We start from the raw sequence: 18,683 nt of genomic DNA, 5'->3' as shown, positions 1-18,683 counted from the left end.
CATAGTCTGTCTAGATCCTTTTGGATCTGGAGTACCTGCTCCTCAGTTGTGGCCACTGCTCCAGTTTTAGTGTCATCTGCAAATTTGATCAGCAGACTGTTCACCCCTTCTTCCATGTCATTAATGAAAAGATTAAACAGGATCAGCCCCAGGAAAGAGCCCTGGGGGACCCCGCTACAAGTCCTGGAATTGCCACAGCATGATGCAACAGCCTGAAAAGATTGCTATCTTTCAGCTAGCTCAGAAAGATTCTTGCTGCCGAGGCTCATTCTGTTGCCGAAAAAAAACAAAGCTACTGAGAAGCTATGAACACAGGATGGAATGTATCTCAAGCTCTTGATTTTTTTTCCATTTGGTTTTATTATGAATGAAAATTACACAAATACCAAACACTTTTGAGATTTTTCCAACAAAGTTATGTCCAGCGTGAGGACTGTGTTGCTTGCAAGTCTTTCCTAGATTTGAATGAATCTGAAAGCAAATCTATCTTGAACTAGTTTTCTTCTAAACCAAAGATATTCCATAATAGGCAAATAACTCACTGGACCTGCTTGTATGATGTTGGGAATGAACAAGTGTACGCTCATGCTGCACAACTGTTCCAGCCTTGATCTCCTTGCTGTTAGGGGGTGGTTAACCCAAGGAAGAAACCCCTGTCTGTGTTTTCTTAAGTATTACATCTGAATTGATCCCCACTTGCTGTCTCATAACAAGCCAGAATCAGATTATTATACATGTTTAAATGCCTAATAAAATAAATTTCTCTAGGCTTGAAAGTAGCAAGCTTGCAAATTCCTAGATTCCCTGATAAAACCAGTCTAGATATGAATACCTGACTTGCACCTTCCACAGTGAAGTTGCAAGAAAATTCAACTCTGCTGTAAGTTATCAATTCTCCTTTCTTTTTTCTTCTTGATGCAAATGACAACAGCTTGGTAGGCAAAAGTAAAAAGAGTCCCAATTGCTTCTGTGCTGGAAAATAAATGCTAAGAAAGTATGGATTCTGTAAGAAGAGCCAATATCTGGAAATAATACCTGCTAAACTAGTACAAATTTAAAGGGCCATTCAAGATCTCTCACAAGAAATATAAATAGCTGTGTATTTTTGCCATTTGCTGAAACAAAGGTTTTACCTGTTCTGGTTTGTACTGTCAATTTAAACAGGATATGAGATACTATTTTGAAGCAATTCAGTTTGACCAAAACTTGTCACAGATGGAAATAATCATACATAATAAAAAGGTCAACAAACATCTTTCATCCTACCTGTTTTGTGTTTTGATGACAAGGTGAACAGTAAGTCCATCGTGGATCCCATGCTGGGTTAATGTGTCTTGATCTTTTAAAATTTTTCCAGCAAATATCAACACAAGTTGGTCAGTGTGGGCCTTAAATCGCTTGGAGATTTCTTCCTTAAACTGAAAAAGTCATTATTTTGTTTAAATAGTGCATTATTGAATAGACTACTACTACCATGTATGTATCGTAGTATAGTTTATTTTAAGTATACACCCACATACCCCTTCATTCAAAGTAGTATTTTAATTCTACTGACTTCAACAGTGTAATGGCCTTTTCCCACTAGAATCAACAGTACAGATCTTTGGAACAGGCGGGCAAGTGATTTTGCTTTAGAACTTCTCCTCAAATATGAAAACATGAAAACTGTTTACTAAGAATAAATAGTCTAAGAATAGACAGAGCATGGGTACCCTTCATAACAGTTCCAAGATTAAAGTGTCTTATTCCAGCTTATTCACACTTTCAAAGTTTCATGAAGTGAGATGTAAAAATATTCTATCCATTCAATATAGCAATTCCTTACACTTGTATCAGCAACCAAAAACACCTAGGTCAACCTCAGCTTCCATATGCCTTTATACACAGGCATATGTATAAAATCTTAGTTTAGTCTTAGTCAATTAATGTAAGAAATTTTAAATTCACAGAAGGCACACAAACCATCTATAAACAGAAAGAGCCCTTCTGAGGAATGCAGTCTAGACTTCAAATAGCATTAGTGAGAAAGTAATCCTGGTAAAACAGTACAACTAGTATTTGACAGCTTCAAAGTTTATATTATATATAACCCTCCTTTTTTTCTTCCGAGGAACTCAAGGAGGCTTACACAATTCTCCTCCTGTTAATCTTATACTCAGAACAACCCTATGAGGTAGGTTGAGTTGAGCCAAGTCACCCAGTGAGCTCTATGGCTGATTGGGGACTACATCTCCTGAGTCCCGGTCATACATTCTAGCATATTCCTACACCAAAGATGTCCCAAACCTATACACATAAAAAGACAGTCCTCACCTATCAGAAGTGGGGACTTTTCATGTGCAAAAGATTTGTACAATGCTTTCCCTCAAAAACTGAGAGTGAAATCACAGAAATCACCCACAGTAGGGTTATACTGGAGACATGGTGAAGTCATCTGAATGTTTGAAGCTCCCAGTAACAGAAAAAGCTTGCCAGGCATCATTAGTGCTTCTGTCCTGGTATTTTACTCTTGAATAGTCTTGCTTTGTTCACTTTTTTTAAATAAGCCAACTAGATAATAACATTTATTATTCTTTTCCCCACTGTACTCCCTTCCCCACTTCTTTTTTTTAAAGAGGCATGGAGTTATATACAGACATATCAGGCAGATAAAATTTTCACCATATGTCTATTTCAGTACAACTTCCCTAGTACTTTCCTTAGCCGCATCATTTTATCAACACAGATTCTTTTTAATTGTTCTATTTGCACAACAATGTCTTTTGTCTATTTTTTAGAAACAGAAATTACTATACTGTACATACTTAAAAATGTGTTTCAGGTTAAATGAAAAAGTTAACTTAAAACAGCAATATGTTTCCTTTACCAGTTCTCCTGGTTGGTACCAGTTTGTTTGTTTGGGGGGGGGGGTGTTACAGTGATTGCATTCACACAAACCTGTCTTGCACGCCTTGAACATGTCCCAAAGGATAGCTTGGTTTTGGTCAAGCCATGTGCTAGGGGTTCTGCATGCATGACATATTGCTATGTTGGCCAAACCTGGATAACCAACTCCAGCATCAGTGTAGGGAAGAAGAGAGCAGACAGTCAGAGCAGTAAAAACTCCTTGCAGCTCCTATGCAGGCCACCACTGCTGACAGCAGCTCCATCAATGCCCAAGCAGTACAGTGGAGCAATGGTTACTGGTTTGAAGTTTCCCATGCCAACTGAAACTCCTTTTTGCTCTCACTGCAGTACCCCAACTCTGAAAATGGCCTAACATGGCTCTGACATTACAACCAGTGACAGCCATTCCAAAGAGTTCAAGCAATACAGTGAAGGGACTATCACTGGTACAGAGCCCCATTTAAAAAATGGGTGCAAATATTTTCATTATTTTTAAAGCCTTTTTGGTCATTCTTGTGTAACTTGAAAGGTGGAAAGCCTTGCCTGAGCAACGTTTGGAAGCTAACGCCTGTCAAAGTGCAAAACAAATCAACCATGGACATTGACCCAGAGGGATGCAAGTTTTTTTTATTATTAAACTTGGTATAGACTGTTTTCTCTCTTTTTAGAGGTTTTTAGTATTTTAGTATTTCCCTCATAATTCCCAAGGCTCTCCACCTTTTCTACTTTTTCCCCATCCTGTTTCTGCTAGCTTTTACTTTCGACAGCTGTCAAAGGTAAGACTTTATTTCTAAAACAAGGATTAAAGCAGGGTTAAACAAGACAACTTTCATAAGGAATTTGTATATTTCCCCGTCAAAACTACCCTATTTAGTCCTGCTGAAGTCTTTGACAAAAGACACGTTCTAGGATATTACCCAGCCAAGGTTTTCCATTGCAGACCCCTGCAACTATACACCCCTACCCTTGCACAAGTCTGACTAAAAAATTAACACAAATATTTAAATGAATTTGTTTCATTTAAAAGGGGAGATACAAAATGAATGGCAGACCCTTCAATGAGCTGACCAAGTTCTTTAGAGGAACTGTCTCTAGCTTTCACCTTGGAGATTGTGAAGGAAATCTCTAGAGAAAAAGGGGGAGGAAGGAAAAAAGTCACAATGAGTACAAAAAGTGTTGCAGCCAGATTGTTCTCACATCCAACTGAATCAAAAAAATGTTCTTGATTGCGAATGGGAGAAGAAAAGGTAGTTTTAGTTGCCAGATCCCTTGGGATATTGAGCAGAGGCCGGGAAGGAACTAGAGGGGACAACCCTCAGTGAGTCTGATTGCTTTTTGGTCCACAAACAACCTACACTGCATAGGCTATTCTCTCCCCATGCACTGCTTCTCATCTGTTCTTTGTGCATATAGCTGTGCCATGCTCATGAATGTAAGCACAAAGCAGAATGGATGGCTAGGACTGAATCCCCATAGTGTGGGAAGTCATACAGTTTATTGTCTGCAACCCACCTGGGTAGCCATGTGGCTAATGGGACAGATTAAAAAGCAAATAAGGAAGGAAGGAAGGAAGGAAGGAAGGAAGGAAGGAAGGAAGGAAGGAAGGACGGAGGAAAAATTATGCCTGGCTAACTCTAAGAGCTTCCAATCTGGAAGTATTTCATGTATTGACTGTCATGTAGAGACCTCTAACTATTTGACTGCTAGGCAAACACCATAAAACTACTGTTGGTCAAAAATTCAAATTTTAAATGCTAGTAAATACAAATAAAAGTTAAATATGCTTTTTCCTTATTTATTTCATTTCAACCAATGTTCTCTCGGTGGTATTCACAGAATATAAAAACAGATTATTAAAAATACAATTTAATAAAATCAGGAAAATATTTTAAAAGTTTCAAACAGCTAAGAACAGATAATAAGAACAGACAATATCAAGGAATAACAAAAAAGTGACTCTGCAAAACACCTGGTGATCCTTCTCCAGTCCCTAGGTGGCTGAGTGAATCTGTAAAAGTCTCAGAAAGGACAGCTGTCTTAACCTGGCATCAGAAAGATGTCAGATTCAGCACCAGCTGGGCCACAGTTTATTTCACAGATCAGGTACCACCACTGAGAAAGCCCTCCTCCTTGTTGCCACGCTCTGCACTTACTTCAGAAGTGGCACTAAGTGGAAAGCCCCAGAGACTGAATGCAGTGTCCAAGGATACCACAGCTGGGAGAGGCACTTCCCTCAGTCATGCGGTCCTCAGCCATGTTAAGGCTTTGTAAGGTTAAAAGCAGCACCTTGAATTGGGTTCAGAAGTATACAGCCAATGCAAGTGGGTCAGAACCAGTCTTATGTGTTCAGACCTGCAGGTCCTGGGTGCTGCATTCAGCACCAGCTGCAGCTTTTGAACTGTTTTCAAGGGGAGCTCCACAAAGAATGCATTGCAATAAACTAGTTTAGAGATTACCAGAGTGTAGACTGCTGAAGCCAGGCTTTTCCTGCCCAGAAAGAGGTGTAGCTGTGTCACCAACAAGAGCAGGTAGAAGGCACTCTGAGCCACTGATGCCACCTGAGCCTCAAGTGACAAATATGGAACAAGGAGCACCCCCAAGCTATGAACCTGGGGAAGTGCAACCCCCTTTAGAACAGGTTGAACACCCTCCCTCTGGTCAAAGAAACCACCCATCCGCAGCTTCTTAAGGCTTGTCTGGATTGAGTTTCAGTTGTTGACCCTCATCCAGTCCACTGTCATAGCCAGGCACTGGTTTAGCTCATCCGCAGCCTCACCTGCTGACAATGAAAAGGTGGCAATGCACGCTAAAACTCCAGATGATCTCACTCAGCAGTTTCATGTAGATGTTGAACAGCATGTGGGACAAAACAGACCTGTAAGGAACTCCATATTGAAGAACCCATGGCATTGAACAGGATTCTCCAAGCACCACCTTCTGGAGATGGCTCTCCAAGTAAGAGTAGAACCACTGCAATGCAATGCCCCCTACTTCTAACTCAGTTATGCCAGAAGTATACCATGGCTGATGGCATCAAAAGCCACTGAGAGGTCCAGCAGTAAAAGTATACAGAATTATATATATTTACTTTTCTTTAGTAAGCACTCATTTTATCAATGCATTGTGGATTAAATGCAACCATGTTTTCAACACATGATTTTAAGTTTGCACAGGGAACTAAGTACCTATGCAAACCTATATGGTGGTGGAAAATTTGCTTCTACTCTTCTCCTTCCCATCAGTGCCAATTCATCTACTGATACAGCAATAATTGGAATCTTCTCCCTGTTCTTATTTACACATTCATTGCACTTTGAAGTATTCTGTTGTTTCCTAGGGACAAAAGACTTGTAGAGCATTCTACCTACCCATATGCTTTTTAAATGTATCATTGATAAGATTTTTAGGTTGCCCTTCAATGCAACTCTCAGGACAACATAAGACCTATTAAAACCACACAAAAGCAAGTAAAGCTCAGCAAAAGAAAATGTTTTGACATAACATTTCAACACAGCAAATAAAACATCAGAGATTTGGTAATACCTGTTAAGTTTGGGATCATTCCTAGGGAGGGCCTTGCATCATTAAGTACATCATATAATTTAGAACAGATGAACAATACAAAGGTCAACAGAGAGGAAGAATCCAAACCTAGTTAGCCCTGTGAAGTTTTTCCTTAGTTCTACTAATCCTCTCCATTGTGGAAAGATGAAGTTATTTAACATGAATTTAATGAAGTCATCCAGGAAGAAATACATATGCTGTGATGTGACAAGGAAAGAATCCCAAATATGGCTGGCCTTGAAAGCAAAGGTAACATTTAAGCTTTTTTGGTATGCTCTACTTAAAACTTGGCACCAAAGTCACAAATGCAAAGCTTATGACAGCGCAGGGGTAGATGTGGACATATGGTAGTGGCAGAAAGATTACCTTCTGACTCCTCTACAGAAAGACCCTTCTTTGCAAAGAGTGGGCTTGTTCCCATTATTAGCAGCCTCAGAATGCTGGGGTGAAGTTGTTGAGTGGGTTCATATGACATGGCAACACATGCTATAAGTTTATACACGTGTGGCTTTTTTTCAAGGTACACTACAGGTTGTTCAAAGAACTATGCATGGTGTGCCTGACAGAAGATGAGGCTGTGTATTGTTGCCCACTTCTTCCCCCATGGCCACCCCGGGGACCCCATGGCAGGACCTATCATATTTCCTCTGCCCTTAGCAACTGTGAACCCTTTTGCGCTCACTGTAGCCTTTTTTCCCTTTCCACCTCCCGCCGCCCCCACATATTGCTTTGCAATCTCTGGGCTGACAGCCAGTGATATTCTATATGAAGTGTTCAAGCAAGACACTAGAGAGGTTGCCGCGGGCTTGTCACCCCCCCCTTTTTTTGGCTCCCCAAATGTATGCAAATATTTTCATTTAAAAAATTGGGGCTGCACAAGAATGTAGGAATGTTCTTGTGTGGATCTGAAATGGGACTCACCTGGGCAATGTTCTGGGAAGTATCTGCTGTCCAAGTGCAGCAGGCACCAAACACAAACACTGACCCAAGGAAGTTGAAAAGAGGGCTACTTTTTACTTTGCTGTCCCCTGTCAAAAGGTGAATTTGAAAGGAAAGCACAGCTATTAGTGAACTTTTTTCAAAAAGGTGGGTGGCCAGCAGAACACCCCCTTCACAGTGAGATTCTCTCTTGTTTTTGGCTGAATCTGACTTTTTTCAGTATTCTTCAAATTTACAGCCCTTTCCCAAGATTCTACACACACACACACACACAAACATGTGTCCCTATCAAAAATCCTGATAAGTCCTGAACCCTGTTATAAAAGAAGATCTAGTTCTGACAGCTTGTTGTCAAAACTCCACGCTCTGGTAAATAGGGCAACTCATGCTCTTCCACCTTCCTGAGTGTTTGGTGTCTGGGGAAAGAATGGAACAAAATGCAGGGTGCTAAGAAGAGTCAGGTCCAGTTAACATACCCAAAACTAGAAAATCTTGCTGCAAAAGAGGCAAGCACAGAACAACAACCTTTTTTAACTTTGTTTCACCAATGTACCTAGATGGTACCTCCTGCATTTTGACAGGAGATCATTCTCAGGACATTGACATAGCAAGGCTATGACATAGCAAGGCATATCTCAGTCACCTGAAATTGTGCAATTGTGTACCTGTGAATTACCTTTATTATTGTTATTTAAAAAGACAAGAGTGGAACTTGACTCAGCCTGATACAGACAGTGCCAGCAGAACTCTGCCTCTACCCCTAGAGAAAGTATGTGCTTTGCTACTACAGATCTGCTTCATGATAACACTGATTGAGGCTAGTGAATCATAACCAAAACAGATTATGTTGCAAAACTATACAGTTACCTAGGAGTAAATCCCAGGTTATTGCTGAGAAGACATGCATGAAATTGCACTGCTATGGTTCAATTGCCACTAAATTTGCAGAAAAAAAACAAACACAGTCAGACAATGGATGAGGCATATAGTAGCAAGAAAATTTCAGCTGACATTATTCAACAAGCACCTGATGCTTCTCAGTTATAACTGGCATAAAACTTGTATGCAGCATTTTTATCATCTCCAATGATATCCTCAAACAGAGAAGCATTGTACTTCGAGTTAGTTGAGCTACAACAGCAAAACTTTCAAGTTTACAAGTCGAGGTAGAGTAGTGAAGTGTGCAAAGAAAAGAGTGAGGCAAATAGAGCCAGCTAAAACTTCAGGTAGGGCACTATACTACAGCAGGAAACTGTTTCAAAGCCTGGAACTGCACTGTTAGAGAAGCGGTCTGCGGATGCAGGGTGACAGGCAGCAGGCAAGACTGAAAACAGAGTTAGGTACAGAGTTGAAACACCATGCTCAACAAAAAGTGTTTCAATGGTCAGCGTTGACATGCTGCTGACACTGGCCACCAGACTACAGATATTATACATGCCACTGACAAAATCAGTGGACTGAAGACTTGAATTAAATGTAGTGATGAAGCAGCAGCCTGTGGGCACTCCAAAATGTGCTACTGTTTCCATTTTTAAAACGTTACATAGGTGAATTTTTATGCAATGCAAACCTTTTTTTAGCAATTACACATAGGCTCCAACAAAAGCTGACTGAATTGTTAAATAAGTATCTATCTGAATTTGACCGTGCTCTCTCTCTGTCTCTCTCTCTCTGTATGTAAATGTGTGTGTAGATATGTGTGTGCATATGTGTGTGTGTATATCATCCATTCATGTATCAAAAGTGTAATGTCTTGCAATACACTGCATTCTAAGAGATGAGTTTTTATCCTTTCAATCATGTACTATCAGTCTTTTAGCTGTCAGAGGAACACAAAGATGCCATGTCCCTTTCAACTTGTTAATTTCCATGAAGCAGGAAAATAATTTAAAAGCGTGCGTACACACTGAATGTTACATAATAATCCAGTGCAAAGTTTATAGGTGTAATAAGGTAGTCCCTGACAAAACTTAACTGCAGGACCCTTCAAAAACACATGTTTAGCATATGTATTAGCTATATTGCAGTCAACCATTGGTTGAATTAAACAAAAAGGTGTTGCAGTGTCTAACCGACAGAAAACAAACATTTTTGCTGAATAGGACTCAGTGTAAGATCCACAAACATGACAGGTAGAAGCCAAATCCATTAGACATTTTGTAGTGGTGCCCACAGCATTTTCTCAAATTCTGAAATGTGTCCATGGATCCAAAAAGGTTCAGCCCCTGAATATCTAGCAAGATGCCCACCTTTCCCTCTTCTAGCACAGGAACTGCCAGGGGTACAGAGTTGATGCTTCTTCCTATACAAAAGGAGGCCTCTTCACAATAAAAGTGGGCTGACACTCACTAGCAGAAGTCTCAGAACTAGGTGAAGCCGTTGTGTTTGCTCCAAACTGTCCCTGGCTGCAAATCCTAGAAGTGAAAGAGGGGGCTGGAAGACTGTGCCGATTATGGGTAGTGCCAGCAGTAACTCTGTATCTGTCTCTATGCTTTCCAGCCACTACTAACCGATTTCACAAGGCACTAATAATATATGACAGACTTTTGTAACATTGCTTATGCACATAATAGGATCACAGTATCTATGAATGGTTGAAAAGGACACATCACTCTATTAATTGTTGGACAGTTCACACATACATTTGTCTTTTGTTACATTCAAGTAATGGCAACTTGTGGTGAAAAAGCTATGAAATGTTCACCAACTCAAACATTTTTTTTTAATTCAGTTGAGATTCGTCTAATATTAAGCAAGGAAGAACATGTGACATATCACCTGATTTAATAAAGTCTAATCTTAAAAAACTGAAGTCAAACTATCAAATACATAGATATGCGGATGTCTAAAATGAAGTTGGCCTCTAGAATGTAACAACTTCCTGGTGAGTATGTAAGAAAAGGGCTTTGTGAGGTTTTGTGTTTATTTTAAATTCAAGAATATTCCTTTTTTGCCTTTGAGGCCATCAATCTGTAATATACTACTAGCATAGGTATATGGCGGCAAGTGTCCTAAAAAGTTGTGGACTTGCTTGTAGGGCTGAAGTGATGCAGCAGCATCTTATTCTTAAAAGTCTGTATTACTATTCATATATTGAAGATATAATTACAAGCTTTAAAAGCCACAATTATTACAACAACCAAACATTTTAATGACCTTATAAAGTTGTTCAAACTTAAAACAAATTTGAACTACACTATGCTGAGGAAATAGAGAAATATTTCTTCTTTTCTGATGTCTTAGAAACAAGTTAACGTGTTTGATTTATTTGATTACTTATGTCACAATGGTAAATTCCATTTGTTTTTGAACTGAAATTCTATTAGATGTCTAATTTCAAAGATCAAATAGTGCTAGATTATGATAATGAGTGAAAATATGGCAGAAGTTCAGCATATTTGATTTAAAAAGGCAGAAGTGTTGGCTCTCTATATCTACTCTGACAACAAGATAAAGCTGTGGGTAACTGCTTGTTACTGTAAAATATCCACTGATTTTGACTGACCTTTAGCACAATTGCAATATTGTGTACACTTACTTATAAGGAAGCCTCAGTGAACTCAAGGGGTCTGTTTTCTCAGTTAACATGCCTAGGATTATTGTGCTGCAGAGATGGAACCCAAAATGATTATAAAAGCTGAACTCAGTAACCGCTATATACATTTATGTGCAATAGTTGTTAAATATACAGAAATTTGGAATCATTTCAGAAACAAGTGAACTTCATAATATTACTTACAGACTTAAACAGTGATTTGACCAAAGAATATACTAATTTATCATTATACAATAACGAATATTGAACTACATGAGCTGTACATATTGACATTATAACTCATTAATAGCCTTTCTGCAGTGTAACATGCACATGCAAATAAGTGGTGACTTAACACTGCAAATCAAGTCCACATCTGAGCAATCATAATACATAATCTTCATATTCAGAAATAAATCTTTTTGAAATTTCATATCTGAAACTTTCCTTTGACTATATCCACCATACATCATCAGAGCATATCTAATATTTGCAGTTTGGGAACCAGGAAAGGAAACATATTTTTATTTTCTAGGCAGTAGCATCAAATTTTTAGGCACCTAAGATTTTTACAACCTTACCTTGGGCAATTACTATTGTCACAAAACTACAAAATTAATCTTTGACAAAACACTACTTCTAATGCAGGATAATTCAGTGAAGTCTAAAATCAGTTGTGCTTTACTGAAGCTTAGTCTATCCAGAGCTGAAATTTGTTTTAGTTCTCCAAACTGAAATCATGATTACATTCCTTCCAATACAACGAAGGTGCTAACTTTGAGCAAATTGAATCCAATTGGTTGTAGTCTTGCCAGCATCAGCACATGATTCAACTGTAGCCAAAATGTGAGCCAGATATTTGCTAAATGAAAGTCAGTCAATGAGCTTCTTGTCTGAGTAGGGACTAAAACCCAGATCTTCCAGCTCCCCTAGACCAACACTCTAGCCACCATACCAGTTCTCATAATGCTACCAAACGAGAGAAACTGGGTAAAAGTTAAAATTGGGGGAAAAAACAGAACAACAAAGCACCTGAAGAGCCTAGAAGCTAAGCAGGGTCAGACCTGGTTGAAATATGAATGGGTGACTTAATGAAGCTAACTGCCCAGAGGGCTTTGGCTATGGGCAGTACAGAAATGTTAATGATGATGTGCTTGCATCAATAGGAAAAAGGCAGCCTACACTGACACAGTTCACATGACTGAAACAAGCCACCATGGCCTTGGCAATCAAGCCTGGTACCATGAGTCTAATTTTGCACCAGAGTGCAGTTTGCTATGTCATTCAAACCAAGGTACAGTGGCTTTTTTGATACAGTGAGACAGTTTACATGATCAAACAAGCAAGACCAGAAAGCTCCACCCCATCCAACATTTGATGCAACTGCAAAATGCAATATGTTCTGGAAGAACATTGCTGCCTGTTGCACCACATATTAGTATGTTCAGATATTTTGGCACTTGTCATTTTGCAAATGTAATTACAAAAGCATTATCATTAGGTCTTCTAGAAAGTTAACAGAATTACCTGTTTAGAATTTAGAGGTAGAAGATAGTAACTGGATAAACTAGCCAGAATACTTGAATATTTCCTATTTCAGTCCAAAACCAGAATCTAAGAAGTGAATATGAGTTTAACTCCAGTGCATACCAACCCATTTGCTTACCCAACTTCATCTAAATTCATCTAATTTGTAGATAATGGGTAAGACAACCTTGTGGTGGTTTATTTAAATACATTTCTTATCTCTTTTTAAAGCAAATTTAAGAATAATGGCTTAATTCCATTTCAGTTCAAATAAGATACAAGAATAGCTTTTATCCAATGTACAATGAATTGTTTGTTTTTCTGCCTCTGGTTTTCAGGTACTTTCTTCTCAATTCTCTACTGGAGGAAGAAAACCATCCATCGAATTGCAAAATCAGAAACAGTTGCATTAAAAACTGTTTTGAACACTAATTATTAGGTGGTGGTAGGAGAAGCTAAAATAACATGTTGGTTCTACTATTTGAAACTGTTTCTACCCATCAGCCTGTGCAGAAGCTGCCATAATTTAAAAGGTTTTAAGAGGCAGTGATAGTACCCAAAGGTGTACAGGAACTGAAAACGTGCAAGAACAAGATTATAGCACAAACATATTTCTCAAGATTTTACACCAAAATCTGCATATTTTATACCACAACTGAACTCTCATGGATATTCTGATCCAGCATTTCAGTGTTTCTTTTCCTGCTGATCCTTCTCACACTATGTATAATCATTAGCGCATTATCATACAACTGACTTTGGCAGCAGCTGTGCATTGTGGCTGGAAGGCAGACACTTACAATGGGGAGAATGAAGCATGCCATTCCCCAGGAAACACAAGAACTGGGGTACATGCCAGGATGCAGGAGAAAACTTCAAGCTGGCTTCCAGCATTATTAATTCAAATCTGTAAGATTTATGCTTGGAAGAAAGAAAAAGCAGGGGTTTTATTAAACTGAACACAATGCTTGTGATAATGAGACTTCTTTTTTTCAGAAAGAACTAGTTTCAGCCTAATTAAAATAGATAATAAAAAGGTATGTCTTAATGCTTTAAAAAGGGAAAATGAGTACTTATTTGCGGGCACAGCAGTTCTACCAAAGATTCAGACAGAAAAATCATACAATGCTGTACCTGTTACAAAGAACCCGGTGTTAAATGAAAGAAAACTGAAATCCCCAAACTCTTAACACCTCTACCCAATGAGAAGATAGAATGACACTATGCTACAATTTTATACCAATTTAAAAGTGCATCTAAGCTGGTGATAAAAAATTACTTGCTTATTTCTAAAGATGCTGTGCAGTCTATTCCTGAAAGCAACCAATCTGCAGTGTTTTGATAAACTGAAATTGTCTGGCATTTTTATTATTCAACTTGCTCCAACTGGAATAAACAGTCACAACAATTTTATATTTCTGTTCTTTGGGCTACAACAGTAAGTATCAGATATATTAAAAGCAATCTCAAACAAAAAACATATCATTTCAGATACCTATTACAGGATGCCCTCAGCTTAAACAGCAGTGAAATTAGACATCTTATCACATCAGTCCATGGGTTGGTCCTTTAGCCACAGTAATTCTAGATTTTGCTACCAAATCTCCTTTCTCCTGTCCTTCTACTACTTCAGCACTGAGACTATTAACCCTTAACAGTAGCTTTCTGATATAAAGCTATGAATTACCAGGCCTATTTAATATAACAGTAAACAGATTAAGGTTTAGCAGAAAACAATCGAAAGCACTGGGATGGTCATGCTGATGACTCAGCAAATGCAATGTTCACGTACAACAGAGAAAGATATGCATAGACTTTCAAATAAAATCTCGGACACATAAACAATGCAAATACTCCTTATGTAGGAGTATCAAATACTGGTATTCAAAACAGAAGATGTAAAGAGGCTGTAGGCTGCTTCAAATGTGACACATTATCTCAGAGAAAGTACCTCCACATGGAAAACTGCATGTAAGATTATGGTAGCTTTCCAACACATATATCCCAACAAAATAAGACACATTCCATTACTACACATAATACAATAGACACAGCTTACATTTATTATTAAACACAAGCAGAGTTATGTTGGATCAGACTAAGGCCTATTTAATCCAGCAATCTGTTCCCACAGTGGACAAGCAGGCGTTTATGTGAAGCTGGACATAATAGCACCCCCCAATTCATGTCCCCAACCACTAATATTCACCGTATACCAGTAGTAACAAATCTCCATCATGGTTAATAATAATTCAATATAAAACTGGTAGCTTATAGCTGGTAGAAAATTTGCCACATTTGAAATAGTTATTTTTCATTGAGTCCCTACTCGAAGCAACAGTTTGCTACATACGCACAGGACAGAGCACCAGCCCTCGCTCCTTTGTGTTCTCTTCTAGACAAAGCCGCCGCATCTCAGCAACATCCCCCCACCTCCAGCAATGTAACCAGGACGTTGCCACCAGCTTGCCTGGTCTGACTTTTGTGAAAGCTTCTATTCTACATGCGCTTACTTAAGAGTAACTCCCCGTGAACGGCACGGCCCTTGCAAATAAGCTCGGCTAGGATCGGGTTAAGAGTCTTCTTCCCTTTCAACCCACTTGAAAGAATAACGAAAGAGAGACGCGCGCCGTTTGCAGCCGAGTCACTCCGATCCGTTTTCAGGCCTTCAATAAAACAAGGGCTCCACCCGCGTCAGCAGCTCGCCCGGTGACTACGCAGAGGGACCGCGCCGCTGCCAGTTTTCAGCTCTCAGCTCGCCCAGGAAGAGAGGGGACACGCCAGTAAGGGCAGGTTCCCCACAATTCCCCCCCCCCAAGACCGCGCGGTGGTACCGGCCACGCCCCTCCCCCCTCACCTGCCGGATGCTGCTCGTCTCGGGCACGGCGAACTCCTCTTTCTCTTTAGGGGTCTTCACGGTGACTTTGATAATCCGCGGCTCCGAGGCGGAGGCAGATGCGGCCGGTGCAGGGGTCTCGTTGGGGCTCTGGGGCCCAGGAGGGCTTTCGCCGCTCTCAGACATGGCGCGCGCGCAGGAAAGGGGGACGGACGGACAGCAGAGAGGCCTCCTTTACTCGTTAGCCGAGCCGCGCGCTGGATGTTGGGTAATACCGACCCTCCCCTCGCCTCTCACCCCTTCACAGATTCTCTCTCTCGCGCGCACACCCCGACGCTGTAATCGCTCTCCCACACTCGAAGAGTTCAACGGAAGCAGCCCGGCTCAGCTGAGGCGCCTGCTGATGACGTCAGGAATCGGGGAAGTTACTAGAAAAGGGGAACCGACTTGGCTGGCACCGGACAAATGAATTTGTCTGATACGCATGCGCTCAGATGGGCGGGCCAGAGAACTTCGTGGCGCGTGCGTATTTACTGCGCCAGTTGAGCGTAATAAAGGGCCCAGGCTAATATTGCCAAACGAGAATTCTATGTAGCGAGGAAATACATGCGCTTGCGCAGACGATTTGGATTGGTTATTAACATATGTGCAGCGCTTCGGTGGGTTTTCCCCATGCAAGCTAGTGTACAATTGTTTGTACAATCTCCCCGCACTTCCACGGAAGGAAGAAGTTATTGCTACAGCATTTCCGAACTTTTTAAAATTTTAATGCGCACTGGAAGTAAGTTCTTTCACGAATTATCGTGGTAGCGAAAAAACGTGCGTTTCACCTGTATCACAAACCAGCCCTATCAGAGACGCAACCTGCAAATATTCAGCTTGCCTTCATTTTCGTGTGTAATGTCGGGGGAATAAGGCCCTGGTATAGTAATGCAGAGAGATGGGATGGCTTGGTCTAGAGAAAAGAACAATAGTATTTCACGAGAAACCTGCTTTGAATCACACAAACACCCCTTCTCAGAACTGCCTGCTGTTTAAAGGACAATAAAATTGCTACATGAGTGACATCCAGGTAATGTCATTGTTACTATGGTGATAGCAAGGGCTTTTTACACACAGACTCCTCGTCTCATTGCCAACTGAATAAATTTGGGACAATTCATGCCTCTAGTTGTACTTTCCCATTATACACTACTTGCACAATTGCCATGAAGCTCTTCAGATTGGAAGAAGTAGCTGCTAAATCCAATCAACTCTTGTCCAGTATGTGTAGTCAAAGTTCTTTCCTTCTTTCACTGTTCCCTCCTGCTATGTTTGGGCTAAGTGTATTCAAGCAATTACCCTTGAATTGCTCAGTTTTAGAAGATAAACATTTATTGCTGTGGCTTCCTTCACCTTGAATGTTTGAAATTCATAAAGGAAAAGCAATGTGGGCCAAATGGTGTCAAATTAGTGTGGGAAAAAAAGTTAAACTCTCAGCTGCATTAATATTAAAGCAGGAAGTATGAAGGAAGTTGCAGCAGTGAACCTATGATGTGGACTTACTCACTTCTTGAGATACGAATAACAAAAAAACCTTTTGTACAAATCTTTTTTTCTTACATCTCATACACCTGTGTGCCTTGGGCAAGTGGGTAATAAAGCAGCAGCAGACTGAAGGGAGATAGGATGGACTGGGTGAGGGAGAAATGGGGCTGCCGTGCTGCCTGACTCCATGAAAACACATTCACACCAATACTACATGCTACAGCCAAGCCCCCTCCAGGCAATGCCATTCCTGAAATCAGGCAGCCACATAGCTGTTTGGGTTTTTGGTTTTGTTTTGCTTTTTTTTGTTTTTACAAACCATGGTAGGCAAGAATTCATGGATCCTTCCCATTGTGAGAATATACAAAAGAGGAGAGACAGAATTACTTGTGGAAACATTCTATGGGCATCCCTCCAACTGCAAATGGTGCAAACTGACAGCACTTTAAAACCACACCTGAAGAAGCCTTGGTTTATACCTTGCTGTTACAGCAATTGTGATTGCTGTTATGTCCTTCACAAAAATTGTATTCATTGCATTTCTATACTGCCATTAGCCAAAGCATCTGGTTGGTAGCCAAAACTTCAACAAAATGCAACACAGTAAAACAAAACTATTACCTTAAAACAAAATTAAACCATACTAGTAAAAGATAAGCCTTCACTGGGTAATTAGAATAGACTGATGTTTGAAAAACCTTGAACAGTAGGCTTATTAAGGTCTTCATACAGCTACTAAAATGGAAGTGCTCATCTCTTGCCCAACATGCACTAGAGGGTAGGCAATTGTCATCAGAACATGAGAACCATGCTCCATCAGACCAAAGGTTTATCCAATTTTTGTTTACACCATGGCAAACCAGTTCTTTGGGCAGCCCAGCAGCAGGACATAACAATAGCACCCACCCAGTCATGTTTCCCATGTTTTCATCCTGACTCTGGAATTAATATTTATTAATATGTATACCTCCCTCTATAATGTCCTCCCTTACTTACTTTTTATCTAAATTGGTGACAACCTGGTGTCCCTTTTAGTGTCTTCTGAGCTTGTCCGATGGAGGCATCTTATAAGAAACACTGTTATTCTGGTGGGAGAAGTTGGGATTTATTTCACTGAAATAAATGACACAAAGATGGCCAAGATCAAGTACTTTTCCATTTGTCCTCCTGTGGAGATTCTGTCATAAAGCTTCTGGGGGTAACTGCTTCTTTGTACCCACTATTCAGGTCAAGACAGCCTAAACTTGAGTAAACATAAGCTGTACAGTCTAAGTCTAAATTGTAAATTAAGTGTTAAACTTTACACTAAAGCAAATGCACACTCTTGACAAGACTCTGTGCTACTTTATCACAGCATGTTTGTGATAAAGTGCCTTGAAAGCCTCAATACTCTAAAGGTGGGAACATTTTGAACATTAAACATTTTGAACACTCATGCCTTGAAGAAATTTTCATCTTTCTATTGTTGTACTGTATCAGACTTAACTGTAACACAATATCAAATTGACTAGGGAGGATGTGAGAGAAAAGGGTTCCATTTCATTCTAGAAATGAGTTCATACCGTAAGGAGTGAAAACTGATGCAATGTGACATTGCTTGATAATTAAGCCCTTCAAACTGACTGTGCAGAGCAGTTCTTGTCAGAAACAGTGTGCTTGAACATTTCAGTTGGTGCTTAGGCAGAGATACTTTCTCACGTTATCACTGTCCTGCTTTCCCTTTCTTGCTTAGACTTTCCTCACTACTAGCCTATAAGTGTCAATGCATTCACTCTGGGGTGGTCATGTGAAAAAGGAAAGACTAAAATGAAAATGGTCACAAAAGCATGGTAACAATTGAGTATCATCTCACTGTTTCAAACCTAACTG

The 18,683-nt window shown here is 39.9% G+C and overlaps 1 protein-coding gene across 1 annotated transcript in view; it reads right to left on the bottom strand.

Moving 5' to 3' along the window:
* The window catches only part of UBQLN1 (ubiquilin 1), a 29,498-nt gene extending 13,795 nt beyond the window's left edge, over positions 1-15,703 (bottom strand). Inside the window, exons 1-2 of the mRNA XM_044445728.1 lie at positions 15,309-15,703; positions 1,267-1,418 (exon numbers count right to left, since the gene is read on the bottom strand). Of these exons, the coding sequence (XP_044301663.1) occupies positions 1,267-1,418; positions 15,309-15,473 (317 nt within the window). The 5' untranslated portion in view covers positions 15,474-15,703. The remainder of the gene's footprint in view (positions 1-1,266; positions 1,419-15,308) is intronic.
* Between the last annotated feature and the right edge of the window lie 2,980 nt (positions 15,704-18,683).

Source organism: Varanus komodoensis, unplaced genomic scaffold, assembly GCF_004798865.1.
Source record: "Varanus komodoensis strain SLA01 unplaced genomic scaffold, ASM479886v1 scaffold5, whole genome shotgun sequence".
Taxonomy (NCBI): Eukaryota; Metazoa; Chordata; class Lepidosauria; order Squamata; family Varanidae; genus Varanus; species Varanus komodoensis.
This window is presented reverse-complemented; position numbering and strand designations above follow the sequence as displayed.